General features: G+C 48.2%; 1 protein-coding gene across 1 annotated transcript in view; it reads left to right on the top strand.

Moving 5' to 3' along the window:
• The window catches only part of LOC126544027 (uncharacterized), a 65,057-nt gene that overhangs the window by 45,044 nt on the left and 2,127 nt on the right, over positions 1 to 17,886 (top strand). The window contains exons 4-5 of the mRNA XM_050191214.3: positions 470 to 559; positions 14,015 to 14,171. Coding sequence (XP_050047171.2) covers positions 470 to 559; positions 14,015 to 14,171 — 247 coding nt within the window. The remainder of the gene's footprint in view (positions 1 to 469; positions 560 to 14,014; positions 14,172 to 17,886) is intronic.

Here is a 17,886-nt window from a genome sequence, read left to right as displayed (position 1 = left end):
CAACATTTACGTTTGACTAGCAAGCTGCTGAGGAGGAGAACACTCAGCAGCATTGCGGTGGCATACTCAAAATTTTGTCGCACTGGTTAGACACACATTTCTGCGGGCCCCATGTAGGCCTCGCGTTTTTTTAGATGGAAAAGAACTCCTGTCCTTGTGTGCTCTTCGGTTTATTTCTGCATCTGTTACATTACAGAACCATCTAGCCAAACCCTTTACGTGAGACTTCTGGGCCTGTGTTCATTCACAAAGCCGTTCAGTTAGAACGGGTCGTATAAGAACAAGTACCAGCCTCTCATGATGTCCATCACGTACGATTAGCGAGTATGAATGGCCGATCACTCCCATGACGAGTGAAAAACTTTCTGAATTGCACCTCTGGTTTGTATGGAGTGATGTACGCGAGCGCGGTGCGCAGAAGCTCATTGGTCATGGCCAGGTCATGACGTGCTTTGTGTGTCTTCCACAGCAACTACTGAAAAAGAACCAGCGGGCCCAGGTGAGCTGCGTGGTGGAGAAGAAGAAGGCCAGCGAGGTGATCGCCCACGAGCCCCGCACGGTGCGTACATGTATATATATATATATATATATATATATATATATATATATATATATACCACATTTTTTTCTTCGAACACTTTTTTTACAATCGCACGGAAAACATAACTCAATTCGGTCTGAACAGGCGAATCACCTTAAGAAATGGACATTGCTTATCAGTGGCAATAAAAGTATTATTATAATTATTATTATTATTATTACTTGTGCGACAAATCTTAATGCCTATGTGACTAAGTATAACAAAGTCTCTAATTAGCTCTTTAATTAGTCACTTTAGGACATATGTTCCAATTGCGAAATTGGTGTCGAGCAGTGGTGAATCGGGTGTACTTTGCGGAAGCCCTCAGACTATTATTTACGCACTTTAGAGTTATATAGCATATTTTGAGAGCGGATATCCATCCTCAAGATATACTAGTTCGAATCAAGTTGAAATCAGCTAGCGCAAGACAGGGGCAATTGGATATCGCTGGGAGAGGCCTTCGTCCTGCAGTGGACACCAAATGTAGAAGTGATGGCGATGATGACGATGATGATTCATCCTCAAAATATACTAAGCATGTATTGGTGTTCTAGTTAAAAGAACTGACTGCATACCGTGTGTAAAATACTCATATTTGGAAAATACCCGCGATGTGTAACAAATTAGCGGGAGAATAACTGGTTGCTTAGGAGTTAATGTTTAATTGACTGCGAACTTCAAAATTCAACGCAAACCATAGAATGCTGTCACGAACATTCGAGCAGTACCATTATGTTAACGTGATTGGTCTAATCGTGCTGATATACGAGAGGAGACTTCTGTTCGCACTTTCAAAACTTTCAATGTCTCTTCGTAAGCCACCCTTTAGTATGTCACTATCGTCAGTCATGCACAGCAGTAAACGCCGCTACAAATTTAGAAGTATTCGAATCATACTATGTCACTGGACAAAAATTTCTAAGCACACTACTGTTACGGACAGTTTATTCTGAAAAGTTCCAAAGCCACTTCACGAGCGACAGCGCCTGTCTGCGGGCCCTGCGGCCGTGCTTGAGTGAACAACACTGTCCGTTCCACTCTCCGATATCTTCGGGAAAACGGAAGTGTGAATCGGCAGAAGCCTCCAGCACGCAGCCCGGTATTTAAAAGATCCAGTCGAGCTCGCGCTGGCTTCGAAACTTTCGGCAAATAGTGCGCCGGTGAGCCGCACGCAGCGATCGGGCACTGGGCGGCGGTGACCTGCTTTCCTTGCGAGCGGCGCTTCCTTACCGCCGCCGGCAGCGGTGATGCGTTCTCTCTTCCGGCAGTGGCCTTTCTCTCGCTCCGTCCGTCCCATCCAGGAAAAGTGCACAGAGAGAGAGAGAGCGAGCGCTCCCATTTTGTGGCTCATTTTCGTCGACTGCGACGCCGTCGCTGTGCTGATCCGCTTAAAGCCCCATGATGGACACAGGTCCGCTCTACCGAAACAATCCGTCTCTCTGTCTCTCTCTACTATCTCTCTCTCTTACTAAATAAAATGAAAATAAAGGAAGGAGGTTTACGCTTTATCTCGCCAACTCCGTGCAATGCAACGAAATTGACGCGCGTCGCGTCAGCCAATCGGAACAAAGAAGGGATAAGCGTGAAGGGATAAGCGTCACGGGAGGATCCTGCTACCTGCTCTGTAACACGCAGCCGCTCTCGCTTCTGATTGACTTTACACGAGAACGCCCTACACAGCCTTCGCTGCGTACCGCAAGAAGTTTCTACTTTTTTTTTCTTCACATGACAATGAGGAAAAAGATAATATCGCAAGATAGAAAAAAAAAAGAAAAATAAGAGAAGAAAGTCGCAGTTTGAGAAAAGCAAGTACGAGAGAGTTAAAAAGAGTTCGTGAGGTGGCACGAGAACTGCTACGCCTAAAGGTTACTCTGTCTGCCTCTTCACTTTATATGTGACGTCATGATATTCATTGCGCCCGTTGGGCATGTTCTTCGAGCTGGGAAAATCGGCCCCGCTTGTTGGGGCTTGTTGTATAGAGCCGGTTTCGAGTTTGGTACCCTTTGTTGTGCTTGATGGTGGCGTGGTTTAACTATAACCAAAACTTGTTTATTGTTTAATTTATTATCTTCCTTTTCATGCACGAGCAAAGGTGCAGATTCCCTTGTGATTTTGCATCTTTGAATTCCGCTGCGATTCCTCGTAGAAAACACAGTATATATCCTAGCAAGAGTCGTTGGCTGGTTATATTCGGACGAAGCTATAACCACGCATTGTACGTCGTGCCGTGCCGCTCTAGCGTTACGTGTCATGCAGAGCACGTCGTATATTTTTTTTTTTCATTTTTTTTCAGAGCGTTTATCTACTTAGTTTAATATTGCTCCCCTTTCTGGTAACGCAATCGAGACTCGTGTTACATGCACTGGTCAAGCGAGTCCGCGTTATATCTTTTGTGGTAAAAGTAATGCAACCGAGATTTTGTTGCTTATTCTCCTGTTGCCGTTTGAGAGTGTCCAGTGGAACTCGCTGCCTGATTTACATTCAGTGATGACAGGATTTTACGAAAAGATCTTTTTTCTTTTCTTTCCCGTTTCCTTCTACTTTCTTGTCCACTGATTGCAAAGCACCAACACGGCTCTGCCCACGTCGCGGATGCTGGAGCTTTTAGGTGCCTGCGAGCGACCACAGACATAACAATTGAACGGTGTGCCGTTCTTTTCTTTAGCGATGTTTAACAATTGAGCGTGCGAGACCAATACGTGAGCGTCATCATGTAACCGAGTGGTACAGCGATATCAGTGCGTGCACGCTTTCCAGAGCTTTCTGGTCTATATATCAGCAAGTAGGGCAGCAAATCTTGCTTATATACATATTGCTGGCGTGCTGTGTCCAAAGATAAGACGATGCCGACCGCAACAGACCGGCGCCGAACTTAACTGAAACCATTTTGGTCTTTTACGCGCTACGACTGGTTCCCGAAGGAGCTCTCGACCTTGACCGAAATTAATTTGCTGCCAGCCAGCCCGGACTACATTCTTTTGAAAGTTCGGATTATTGCTTCTTTTCTTCAAGTTCTATTTTATGCCAAATCGCTCTCTCGACATTGCACGCGGGTTTCGGCTCGTTTGCACCGGGTGAACAGAAATCGACCTCTCCGATGACTAATTCTTCGCTTCTGGTTGAGGTACTGCTGTTGCAGTGAGTGTATACGAGGGTCGATCGCTGGCGATGCCGCTGCGCACGTTATTCTGCAAAGCACGCGGTGAATAATAGGCTGCGGGCACTGATTGGCTTCGCAGATCACTTCACGCGATGCGGTCGGCTCACGGTTGAAGGGGCAAACTAAAAGTTCAAGAGTGTACAAGTCGATGCAACTGTACTACAGGTCAAGTGGCAGTACAAAAGACGACTGCGACGAAGTATACTTACCTAACATTTCCAGAAAAAGAAACAATACTAATGAAACATTACATATGCGACTTACATATGACTACATACGGCGTAGCACATATTATTGTTAAATACGAAAAATATTTATCTATTTCTTATACTAGTGGGAAACAAAGCCTTAAGCAAGTCCTTTCGGCAGAAGCTGGCAAATTTTTATATATATATATATATATATATATATCGAGAGGAACGAAATCTATCGCAGTGCAGGCTGACCCCCGAACTTCCATTTTTGTTCGCGTATATCGAACATGGAAAAGCAAGAAATCGGCAGAATGAGGCCAGGCATTGCTCTTCGCGAGGGGAGTTGCGCCGTAGTAAGCATATTACTGCAGACCGACGCGTGGCCTCCTCGATCCTCTGCGACAAGGCCCGGCGGGCATCGCGAGGCGAAATGTGCCCCGCGATGCGAGGGCGCCGCCGAGGCGGAATCGCCTCGGCTGCGCAGGGACCAACCTGCTCGACTGACCGCGCGCACGAGCGGGAACGAGGTCGGCGACCCGCTGGCGCTCGCTCGAATCGCGGGGAGGTTCGCCTTCTTTATGTCCGGCCAACAAGAAGGCTTCGAGTGGAACTATACATAGCACGCGCGTAACTCACGCTATCACCACGAAACATCTATACTGTCACCGAGTCGCACGCGCAAGCTCCCGCCGGCTTTGCAATTAAGCCATCAGGTTATCGTAACAACACGCTTGGACGCGCTGCGAGAGAGCGAAAAAAAAAAAAAACGACGAATAAAGCACCTTGAACTTTCTGTTTCTGTCGAGTCGCGCTTTCTTCTACATATTGCGGTGCATTTATTTATTTATTATTTTTAAAAATTTCTTTCCCGTCCTCTCGCGTTCGTCCCTTCACTGATGCTGGCATTGAGCGAGCAAAACAACAGGAGAAAGTCGCTAGGACACGTGCTCAGTTTTTAATCTTCGCACAGGCAGCTTCTTCACCGACGGACGCCACCGTGGCGGTCGAGTCGGTGATAACGATTGAAGCCTTCCGCGCAAGAGTGGCATATCCGCATCGGCGCATCGCCATTGTGCAGCCGAGAGTTATGCTTCGGAGTGTGCAGATACACTCCTTAAAGAGCTGCTCGACTAATTTTTTTTTAAAGATAAGCGTTTGCTGTGGCGCTATATCACTGCCGCGCCCTTCGCAACCTCGACTGCTGCCATGCGAGCGCCGTTCTTGGTTTGAGGGGTAGCGCAGTCGGTGCCGTGCGCCGCTTTGTGGGCGCACGGTAAAAGCGCGTGCTTCGCCCGAGAAAACGGGGATGGCTGAGGATTTTAGGATATGACAGACGGCCGTAGATTCGAACGCACCTGCTCACAGACCGGTGCATCTCAGCGCCCAATAAGATAAGGAAGCTTTTGCGAGCTACAGGCGTACGTCATATACGCACGCTGCGGTCTTGAAGGCTCCAAATTACCGTCGCTTCCGTTGAGCAGGGCACAGAAGGAGAGAGGGAGAGAGAGGAAAGAAATCCCAACGCAGGGCACTGACACAAAGGGCCGCACAAACGCACAATAATGAAATGTTTTGAAACACGTGTCGCATATAGGCTCTATGCAGTTTCCTACTTACGAACTTCACGATGAGCGTGATATACCCAACCGTGTAACGCCTGATAGCTGCTTTGATTCATTAACGGACGACGAGGTTGAGTAGCCAGGGTGATTGATTGTTGGCGTCTGATGGCCCAGAGTGACGCAAGAGCTATGAGAGACGTCATACAACGTAAGAATACTTGTTGCTAGGCTAGTTGGTTTATCTTATTCTCCCAAGTTAAGACGCAACCAAGGGCGAAAAAAAAAAGCTTTAGGACAGGAAAGAGCGTTCTTTCCTGTCCTAAAACTCTTTTTCCGCCCTTGATTGCGTCGTAACTTCGGGAAATAAGACGCCATATAGTCGAGGGCTTCGCGTTAATCACCACCTGGTGTGTGTGTGTGTGTGTGTTTTTAAGGGCATGCAAATGTCGGTAAGATAGCGTTTTTGGTTTCTGTATTCTACTCCCATTCTAATGCCAGGGTGACATCCACTGGGTTAGTTGGTTGCGGCTGAAACACGCAACATTGTACTGTAGAGGTAGCTACGTGTTTGCGTTGTCGTTCACTCCTGTCCATGTTGTTTCTGCTATACAGTGCAATGCGCAGTCCAAAAGCTGGTTGTCTCGGACTGTCACCTCCACAGTAGTCAGTCCTCATTGAAGCTACAACGACCGCAATTGCAACAAGCTACAAAGCTAAGCGAAAAACACGCTCAACGCATTCCCGTTACGCACGACTAAGAATGTTGTCCCGCAGATTGTCACAGTCTGCGAGAACCTCACGCCACCGGCGGTATATATAATTTCGGTTACCATGCGTAACCGCGGTGGTTGCTTAGTGGCTTTGGTGTTGCGCTGCTAAGCACGAGGTCGCGGGATAAGATCCCGGCCGCGGCGGCCGCATTTCGATGGGGGAGAAATGCAAACACACCCGTGTACTTAGATATAGGTGCACGTTAAAGAACCCCAGGTGGTGAAAATTAATCCGGAGTCCCCCACTTTACGGCGTGCCTCATAGTGAGATCGTCGTTTTGGCACGTAAAATATCATAATTGTTTTAAATGCATATGCGTATATACCTTGGCTACTGGCGCCCCCCCCCCTTTTTTTTCTTTGATATGAGCGCGCCTTTAGGTGGCGCCGGCTGCTCCTCGTCTGTCCCTGTATACGGGGACTACTCGTCACGAACTCGTCACGAACTCGTCACAGAACAAACAATCCTAAAAAAAGAAGATAAGAAAGAAAACTGAAAACGCTCAAGGAAATCTTCGAACACAAACGAATATATACGCAAGCAATCTTTTCTTTTCCTCGATCACAAGTGAAAAAATTAGGCACAGAGAAAAGAATACAGGAACGCGTTCAGAGATGCAGGCTCTGTGTGAATTATTGAAACAAATAAAGCAAAACAAGAGGTTGTGCCCACGAAAGCACTAATTAAAGTTACGTTATTCCCGTCCTAAATGTCCTGGTGAAGACAAATAGCGAGAACAATCAGGAAAATCAAGGCGCTCAATATTTTGTGCCAAATACATAAAAAGAAAAAGCCATAGCCAGTGCCGCGGTGGATTCGAGGAATAGAAAACGTCCTTTAGTCCCCAACGAACGGGATAGACACGGCAGTCTCGAACCGAGGGGCGCGTTGGGAGGCGGCCCTGCTCAGCCACGACCTCGCCGATCAACTGTGGGCCGTCCGGCACGCCGAGGAAGCCGCCCGAGTCCAAGGACTCGAGGCCGTCACCTAGGCTGGGGTGCTTATGGCCCCACCCCGCCCAAATCGCCGGACATCTCGAATGAAGATTTCACTCACTCACTTACACCGCAGGTTTCACGCGTACGGGGTGATAATTTTTTAAGATTTCCGGAATCTTTAAATATCGCCTCCGGCAGATAACATAATTATTGTCCTTGAGCTGGATTATTCGAAGAGGCGGACATTACAAGCACGAGAAATCGAAACACATATTCAAATAACTTTAAAAAATCACTAATTAAATTCTTAATAATTAATCACTTTACGGCCCACGTAACCATTTACGAATTGTAGCCGGTGAGTTTGCAAGACGTATCCACTTGAAATGAAAATGAATCTCCAGGATGACGCCAGTTTCGGTATATTATTTCCCAAAGTGTGGGGCGCAATACATGGGCGTTTCAGTTACTGTTGTGCTTCAATGCATAAACGAGCGCTTTGTTGAAAAAGTGAGTGGAACAACGGTGCATTTTTACTTGGAGTTTTACGACGTATATGTTCAAACTGGTGTCGTTCTGGGAATTCATTCCAAGTGGATACACCTTGCTAATTGACCGGCCACAATTAGTAAATAGCAATACGTGCAGTAATGTAATTAATTGAGAGGTTGATTAGCGTTCTTTAAATTAGTTGAATATTTGTTTCAATTTCTTGTGCTAGTAATGTCCGCCTCTCTGAATAATGCAGCTCAAGGACTTGAATTACGTTATCTGCAACAGGCGATGTTTAAAGATTCCTGGAAAACTTAAACATGATCACCCCCGTATGGTAAGTGCATGCATGACGAGATGTATAGGAGCACGGAAGCGGACAATAAGCCCCCGCGTGCTACGACACCTCCCGGCATGAAGGCTGCCAGAGTCGAGACCCTCGCGATTCGACGTGTTCCACATCCACCGCCACGGCCGTTGAGTGTCTGAAGAACACACGATGCTCAGGCGGCAGAGATATTGAATCGTGTCCTGAGCCCCAAACCAAGAAAAGGAACTCGTTAGGAAGTGATTGCGGCTAATCGTTCCAACTACACGAGGAGGCGTGGATTATCGCGCTATAGCGTCTGTTTACTGCGCACCGCCGTTCACATATATTATACTGCGAACGCCCCTGGCAAGGGGTCACGACTTCTCTGCGCGCCAAAGGGGGCTTATCGGTAAGCCGGGCATGACAAAGTGGCGCTCACCCCCTCGTGTATATTGGCGCCGAAAGCCACGGCCCTCTCGACCGCGGCCGTTTCGGTCGTTTCTCCGGCATATAGATAAGGCGGGAGTGCAGTTGGCGCCCTTTGTTCAGCAGGAAGCGGGCGACGGGCTCTTGTTTTGTGCACACAACCGCGGAATGTCGCAACAACCGTCGCTCGACACGCGGAGCACGCGGCCCGCCTTCACCGGACGCTAGAAGACGGCGGGCTCGCCGCACATAGCGCGAGACAAAGTGGCCGCAAGGCGCGGCTGGCGTGGCGGCCAAGCGAGACGCCGCGGTTTTCTTCCACTTAGCGAGTCGACAACTATGTACGGGGTCGACCAGTTTGAAACTGAACACATCATTTGCGCTAGAGGGCTTTACCTCCCTCAAAAAAAGAAAGAAAAAAAAGAAAAGGAAAGAAAATCTGGGGTTTCACGTGCCAAAACCACGATCGGATTATGAGACACGCCATAGCGGGGGACTACGAATCAATTTCAACCACCTGGGGTTCTTTAACGTGCAACCGATGCGCGGTACACGGCCGTTTTTGCATTTCGCCCCCATCGAAATGCGGCCGCCGCTGCCGGGACTCGATCCTGCGACCTTGTCCTTACCAGCGCAACGCCAGAGCTATATAAGCAACCACGGCGGGTTACCTCTCCTTGTTTTGGCATTGAAAAAGAAAAAAAAAAATATAAGAAAACAAGTGAAACTGCTCGTGGCACGTTCTTCAACACGAAGACCTTCAAAGTGAGTTCTAACCTCACTGCCGCAGCGATTCAGTTTTAATTCCGATTGGGCGTTTGCCTTTCTTATATTCTATTTCGTCCGTGGTGCATCTACTGATGCTGGTATTCAACGTTTTCCTTTTTTTTTTTTTGTAAGAAATACCTTGAAAAATTGTACGGCTCCAAAACGACCACATGATCGCGCAGCAGTTCGCGCAGTATCTCAGCGCCCGTAACTTTCTGCGCAACGTGCGCGAACAGATCACTGTGCTATAGGCTCCCTGTTCAAGCGTATACGGGCTAAAAAGGCAACTTTAAGGCAGAAAAAGAAAGGTACGGAAATGTAAAGCCAACGCTTAAACACCTGCGCACGTGCGAGGACAGTGTCGCCCCCAGTCTGTAAGAATTGATATTCCCCACTTTCGCTTGATGCGACTTTTGCTGTTTTAGTCGAAAGTTTATGTCGCATGCAGTGCAGGTTTCTGATAATTTGCACACATTCATAGTTGCAGAAGGTTCAAGAACGCTTAGCACACGGCAGTTAAATGCGAATACGTGCGTTATCTCGGTGCACTAACGTGTGCGACATATAGTGCACAACGCCAAAGGCCGATATGCAACAGGCAGGACGGTTATGTGCTCGTCTTTAGTCCATTGAATGCGTTGCGCGCAAGCGAGCAACCGACCGGCTCATGGAAGGACATTAAAGAGAAATATTCGGTTTAGTTTTATAGGCAACGCGCACGTTCGTAATGCCAAATGTGTCAATCTCAGATTCAGCTGAGGGCCTGTAAGCCAGAATGGACGCAAAAATAGAAGACACGTGGCAACGCCGCGTTCAAATTTCCGCACCAGCTTCACGTGACATCATAGCTTTTGACAGCGTCTTCCCAGCGCTATAGTGTGTGTCACAAAGTATTTGAATCCGCACTGAACCCTCCCTTCCCCCACCTACCCTTCCTAAGAACCTAGCCTCACTACTTTTGGAAAATGGGCAACAGTTGTAATAAACAAAAAATACGGTGAAATCCGTGACATGGCACTTACATCATTGGTACCCCGATCTAGGCACGAAATTAAGGAAATGGAAAATTTGGCGTCAATTTCCTCTGCCGATAAAAACCCTTTCCGCCTAACACACGAAAAATATAATTTTGATTTAATGTACTAGATTACCCGCAGCGGTGTATCTTTGGCGATATGACGTTGTGCAACTGCATAAAGCACGAGGTCGTCAGCCGCATTCTGATAGGGGCGGAATGGAAAAATTCTCGTGTGTCGAGCATGGGAATGGCTGCACTTGAAGAACTCCGGGCGGTCAAAATTCATGCGGAGCTCTCTGCTCTACTTAGAAGCGATCAATCAATAATCTTCTAAATTGATTTTCTTTCTGTGTAGTGTCCCTGTAACTAACGCAATAACTTTACAGAGGCGGCAACTGTACTGTACATGACATTAGAGAACATTCCTGTCAGCTGCTCAAGGCAGTCTGGCCATATATAAGCAGGCCGCCTAACACGGTCGCCGAGTTACACGTGCTCTCGAGGTGCACACTTGAGCTGTCCCTGAACATCCGCATTTGCGTACGCGCATGCGATAAAAGCGGCGCCCGAGGCAGCTAGCTCGACAAGAAGTATGCAAGCAAAACGCTTGTACGTGAAAATGTAGAACATATTTCGCAACGTAGACATCTCTTTGTCTCGCTCCAAGCTGATAAGACACGCAGATTTCGGGATATGAAATGTACCTCCGCCACCGAGGCTGACTCTTATTTTATTTCTTCGTAATTGTATAGTTCGAGCTCTATAGGTGTAGTCGACATCGTTCAACAGTGGCAAAGCTTCTCGCCCACTCTTCCTACAGCGATACTTCCATATATATATATATATATATATATATATATATAAAACATTCCCAGAGTTAGTTCTAGCAGTAACACATAAATACCCCAGAAAAGTGGATGGGAAAACGGCAACGCGGTAGCTCAATTGGTAGAGCATCGCACGCGTAATGCGAAGACGGGGGATCGCTCCGCAGCTGCTGCAAGTTGCTTTTTCATCCACTTTCAGTTGCATTATTTTTTTCATTTCTTTAATTCATTTAGTAAGTACGAATAAGTTCCCCTGTGTTGTTCTTGTTTGCTGGCTTCTTATGATGTGATTACATATATTTTCTTTCTTTCTTTATGCGGTCCTGAACACTTCACCGTTATATTCGTCGCTACCTCATCACCCTCTGTTCCTTCCCTTTGTGTGCACACGTGTGCATCCGGTGATATTTACGAACACAGCTCGGAAGCCGCGTGGTTCTTGCGGCGGTCGCCGACTTTAACGTCACGCGGCCCATTTCCGTTCGCTTATTCCACGAATCCGCACCAGGGCCAGCGTTTAATTCACCGATGCCGGCGGGAGCTCGCGCGGACGCGTGCCGCCGAAGGAAAGCTCCGTACCGGTCAGGTCCACCGAGTCAGGTGACGAACACAAATACGCCCATTTCTTTATTTGCGCTTATTCTGCGCAGTAGATGAAGGTAAAACTTCTTGTCTTGAATTTCAACGCCAAATGTTCGACATGTTGTCATGTTCAGCGAGACATTATTGAGAAATCTACGGGATTGTATGAACAAAGAACTCGAGAATGCAAAAGTCGCGCCGAAGAAACAAAAATAATAACAATACGGAAATGCCGGCAAGTAATCAACGTGGTTAAGAAGGAACTCGCGGAATTTACGCACCGACAAGGAATGCAAGGCTGTAAAGGCGCAAAAAGTTCTGATCCCGTCGTCAAAAACAAAAGCTTTGCCGAGTGCAGTGGGCGCTTTTACATCGCAACGAAGCTGAGAAGTTATGGCGTTTGAGTAACGCTGATCGAGATAAATATTTCATTACATGCGCTGAGACTGGGCTTCATGCTTTGACGGGAAAGCAGCCTTCGCAGCGCGGCTGTCCGGCATTCCGTCTCTTGTTCTGCAATGGAATGTCGTTGTAACCACGGCACCGAATGGCAAATAGATAATGATTTTCTTTTACTTTATTATAACCGCAGCTCCTGGCTTGGAACTGTCAGGAAATATAACTGCTCGCCTCGGGCGGAAAAAAGAAAGCAAGATCCCTAATCGAAGCACTAACGATGTAATTTCGGCTGTTTGAGACAAATTAAAGTGCAGTTCGACAAGTGTTTTTCTGAAGCCGGCCGCTTCCTCCCGCAAGGTGCATGCAACCTTCTTGGCGTCCTTAACAGGGACATAGGAGTGCTGAGGATCAATTGTTTTCTCGCGAGCCAAAAGAACAAAGATAGCTGTCACTACCCGCAGAATAAGCACACGCGTGAAGTGAAGTCTTATCCAGAGAAGAAGGTAAGCAAACAGAACAAACGGGGGAAGCAAAAGTCGCATATAGGCCGACTGGAAATGCTGGGTGGTGCGGCGCCGAGGCACTTCTGAGCGTCCTTTACTGAATCCGTCGCCGCATCCGACGAGGCCACCCGGCGCTTTAAGCTGGCATCGAGCGCCCTAAATAGAGGTGACGAAAGAAAAGACTATCCGAGTGTTTCGCACTTGGAGCAGGGCATCGCCCCGATCACATTCGTCCTGGCTCGATATATGAGCGCAGCCACCGCGATGGCTCAGCTAGTGGCTATCACGTTTGGCTGCTGAGCACGAGGTCGCGGGTTCGTTTGCCAGCCGCGGAGGCGGCAGTCCGACGGAGACGGAATCCAAAAAACGTTCGTGCACCGATCTCTAGGTGCAGAACCCCAGGCAGCCGAAACGAATCCAGAGCGCTCCACAGTCTCGTCTCGTGTAGGCCCTGCGTTGTTTTGTAACGTTAAACCCGATCGACCGATCAATCAATCAATCTGTATCTGTCTATCAGTCGACTTATTTTAAGTACAGAAACTCACAACACGTACTCCTCGCGAACGAAACGTTTGTGGTGGAATCAAAAGGACAGAGATGGGAAAACATCTTTACCGACGTTTCCATATAGAGCTACACTATAGAGCATGGGATCTACTCATTGGCATTTCGACTAAAGCCACTTCTAGTAGCTCACTTAGGCGCCTTCTTATAACCAACCTGAATTTTTTGCATGACAGACATGCGCTGTGCACAAATGTCCGCTTTCTTGGATCCTGCGGCTAGTTCTCGATTTCGCGCTGTCGATGTCATGGTGTGTACCCTGCTGTCCGTTTTTCAGTTCTTGTGCGAGCAGATGGGTCTGCGTTCCTACTTTTCTCTCGTCGTGTGATCTATTGCTATATATTAAACTACTTGTAGCAGCATGCCAAACGTTTTGTTCGACTAATCTCCCCAACCATCATTAAAATTTCCCTCACCAGCGCACACGTATTATCAATATTCAGCATTATCAGCGTTAATGCTGGTTGATATTACGCTTTCCTTGTGATACAATAATGGAATACGCAAATTGCGTACCCTGCGGATGGGCTGTGCAGCGTGAATAAAGTACGATGACAGTGTATGTTCAAGAGACTATTGCTCTAGGCCAGCGGTCTTGCATAACGCAGCGCTCGTTAACATTCTGAACGGTTGAGCACACGGGACCCAAATGCCAAACGTGATGTATTTGTTGTTCACTACATACACAGCGAGCGTGGTTACAGGGGGTGCTACAACGGCGCTTATTTAGCCTGTTATGCGTACCGATGCCGGAGCGCCGGCACAGGAGCAGATGCAATGCATGCTTCCTCAGCATGCAGGGACCACGGTATGCTAATTTGGGTCGCGCAGGCGCGCACACACGTTTGCCATCGCGGAGCAACAAGGCGGAGGGCGAAAGAGGCCTGACGCCGTCGTGCGGTTCTCGTCTCTCGCAGCTCATGACGCCGTTCGGCAACATGACCACCGAGCCACGCATGGTGCACCTGACCGGCGAGCGCATGATCTTCTCGTGCCTGACGGGGACCCGCGACGAGCCACGCGGAGCGGGCGCCGCGTCGCGCGGACCAGCGGGCGCTGCCGCAGCGGGCCAAGGTACGTGCACTATCGGTGCGCTGCGCCGTTTGTATACGTATACAGTGTGCCCCCAATCGACCCCGTGCATGGGCACAGGAGGTGAGTTGGTATATTGCAGAATGACCCGCGGACTCTTTCCGACTCGCCGGGTCCCAGCACATAAAAGAAAGCTATTTCGTGCAAGCACTTTAGCGGGTCTGCCTCGCTGCTGCCATTAATGAGTGAAAGATGAACTCTCAAACAAGAACGAGGTCCATAATTCGGCTCTACTGCCGTCGGGCGTGAGCGTCCGATGGCGGACGTCGGTCCAGTCGGTCGAGCTCGAGCGCTCGGTCGGCGCCCGCCGAAGAACTCTCCCCAGTCTTGCAACGCGCTGCTTTTTATATCGTACAAAAAAAAATGTGCAGCGCAATTTGGCAGCAGCCAAATTAACATATAGCAGAGGAAATGGCACCGGACGGCGTCGTATATAAAGCTCTGGGTATCCTATTTTAAAAAAAGATAATTAAAATGTGTTGCACTGCTCGGTCCTTCCCCTTCAGAGGTTCTTGTCCCTACTTTTACTGTGGGCACTAGTTCGTTAGTTAACTTTACACTTCTGCCCCTAAAGAAAGACGTGAAAATGAATTAGCACTTCACGGAAGGACTCCGAAGATTTTTTTCGTCCCACCGAAGAAAAACGTACGGTTTTATCTTTTGGTAGTCTCTCATAAGTCATCCAGGGAAATCAAAGCCGCTTGTTCAAATAAAATAAAATGCTTGGTCGGAAACAAACGCAAGGAAGAAAAAAAAATGTCTTGCGAGGTTAATTTGAATACTTTTGTCCTTCCTCATTTCTCTCTCCTCCAGCCTACTTCGAGAGAGCACACAAATGATATAACGTCGCCTGAAGCGCCCTGGTTCGCGCCCTATGCAGCGCGCCCTCATATTTGTTTGGGGCCTTCCAACAAAGGGACAATATATGAATGGCAGGTGCGCGCCGAGTCGGATGGCTCGCTTTCGGAATCACCGCCCAAGCTTTGGCTCTGTTCAAGAGAGAAAAAAGGAAGAAAAACAAAAGAGGAATGGAGGAAAAAAGTAAGGACAGAAAGAAAAGAAAAAAGGTCTCGTATAATCCACCGCGGACCTCCTGCGGCAAGCGTTAAGAGTTGTGCGAATTCCTATTGTCTGCTCTTTTCTGCCCTGAGAAGCGCACCTATAGCGCAACAACAGGTAACGGTGAGATCACGCGCACGCTATACACCGGCCCGTATATATGGATGCACAATCGAACAATGTACTCCAGTTGTGTCGCTGTGTATGTCTCTTCTATGCTCGTCCCTCATTCTATATACGCGCTGTTATTACATGATTCATGAATACCCAAGTAGCCCAAAGTTTCGCCATTGTTCAGTTTACCCTACGTCAGAGGCCCGCAGTTTCAGGCGCTTTTGGATGCGTGCGAACAGAATATTCCCGACCTTCTTATGTTGCGCAGCCGACGCTCGCGAGCTTCATACAGTGCGGTCGGCTACTCAAGTCTCGAGAGCATAGCTCTGTAGAGCCCGGTGTTTTCAGGATCATCACCGCAGTTTTCGGCGAAAGCTACGGTAACTCTCGCAACATTGTTCCACGCTTTTAGAACTTAACCTTCCTTGATTCCTTCTTACCGGCTTCGCACATTTCACAGAAGCGGCGATACATTACACTTCGAGGCTATCACTTATTTATTTATTTATTTATTTATTTATTTATTTATTTTACCTGCAACAGCTACCCGCCGCGGTAGCTTAGTGCCTATAGCGCTGCGCTGCAGAGCTAGAGGTCGCGGGTTCGATGCCGGCTGCGGCGGCTGCATTTCAATAGAGGCAAAATGTGATTTAAAAAAACACACACACACACTCCTGCACTTAGATTTAGGTGCACGTTAAAGAACCCCAGGTGGTCAAAATTGACCCGGAGTCCCCCACTACGGCGTGCCCCATTATCAGATTGTGGTTTTGGCACGTAAAATTCGAGAATTTCATTTTTATATTCTACCTGCAACAGCTTGTATACGGCTCAGACTGCGACGCACCTTTTTTTCAATGGGTTCGTGAAAGGTGGCTTATCCGCAGTAAGAGCGCTCGTAGGGAGAAGCTCGCTTTACTGGATCACTTTGTTTCATCGGTGATCCGGCCGGTACATAGAACGTGAACAGCGCAAGTATGGATTACCAACTAGCCCAGTCAGCCACATTCTATATTGAACGCACGCTTGCCTGCTTAGCCGAAAGTTTTACCATGGTAGCGGGAAACGTTTTTTTTTTTTTTTTTTTTTAAGGAAATTATAACTTAAACAAAGCGCTTCAGATGGTATCGAACTTTGACTCTCTCGCTTCCGAGATGGGCTGTCAACCTGCTGCACCGTGAGGACGTCGACTACCCGAATGCGTTCGAAAGGAACCAATGCTTTGCGGCACAGCGCGCATGGTGCCGGTGCGCACGCCGCACGCCATGGAGGAAAGAAACAAAATAGGAGAGGCCCTGACGTCACGTTTTTGAAGCCGGAACTGCAGTCATGTTTATGCGCCATCTCCCTTTGCGCTTCCAGTCAGCTCGCCGGAGCAGATAGGCGTGAGCTTTGAACCTGCATTGCTACGAGCCGCCGGAAGTGGGTGCTGCTGACGCGCGTCAGTACAAAGCCTACGAAACTTCTGTAACAGTTTCAGTGAAGCAGCCGCGCTCCTGTCTTTTTTTTTTTTTTTTTCGTGGAACGTTGAAGAAAACGACGATAACCCGCGTCGTGATTGCTTGAGTGTCTCTGTTGCCTGTTGACACTCACACACACACATACCCAAAACGCAACTGTCAAGCTCGCTCCAAAGTAAGCTTGTCTTGCGAACAGAATGTGCTGCGAGAAAGACGCGGGCCGAAAAAACTTATCTCACTTTTCAGAGACCTAGAGCAGCAGTGAAAGCTTCAAGGGCGCGGTTGCTATATGGCAACGTTGACGTTTGGGGTACCAGTCTCAGTGCTCCTTTGCGAAAAAGAGCAAGTGACTTCCGCCACACTTTATCCAACACGTCAGTGCTGGCCGTGGCCACTCCCACGCTTTCATTCCTCCATGCCGCACGCTGATGATGCCTGCCGCATCCTGTAGCAAGTTAATCACGTGACAAATGGAACGCGGCGGCAGTGGCGAGAGAGTGAAAACACGCTCGAAAACGCGCGCAGCCATCGCTTGTTACGTTTTGTAATGCTTGTAACGCCATTAAAATGCTGCGAATATATCTGAATTCGTTTTGCTTAAGTAAAAAAAAAGCACCGCGTGAATTGGCTGGAAAAAAAAGGGGGAAAGCTGAAACAACCGTCGTCTCCGTCGAGTGTTCGCAGAAAGCTTGTCGCCAACCTTGCACGTGCAGCCGACAAGGCGTTTCTATGTACTTAGCGTTTCCACGTGCATGTGATCCAGCGGGCCTTCACGGAAAACATTTGCTTCACTGCACGACACACGGAAACTATTGCGCTGCGGCACATTTGTCATGCGAGGAACGGCGGCCATCGCTTCCTGAAGCGTCGGACCCGGCCCCCGCTGTAATGCGCTCGTGCCTGTTATTTTCTCGGCGCGAAAGCCAAGCGCTGCTCAGACAACCCCTAAATTTAGATATATAGGAAACACAGGCGCTGTCAAAATGCCGCTGCAGTTTGAACGTGTGCCTGTCGTTCTCAGATTGTACACGTCGGTTATATATATATATATATATATATTTCCT

The sequence above is a fragment of the Dermacentor andersoni genome, chromosome 1 (assembly GCF_023375885.2).
Source record: "Dermacentor andersoni chromosome 1, qqDerAnde1_hic_scaffold, whole genome shotgun sequence".
In the NCBI taxonomy this organism is placed as follows: Eukaryota; Metazoa; Arthropoda; class Arachnida; order Ixodida; family Ixodidae; genus Dermacentor; species Dermacentor andersoni.
The sequence above is the reverse complement of the archived record's forward strand: the minus strand, read 5'-3'. Positions and strand labels throughout refer to the sequence as shown.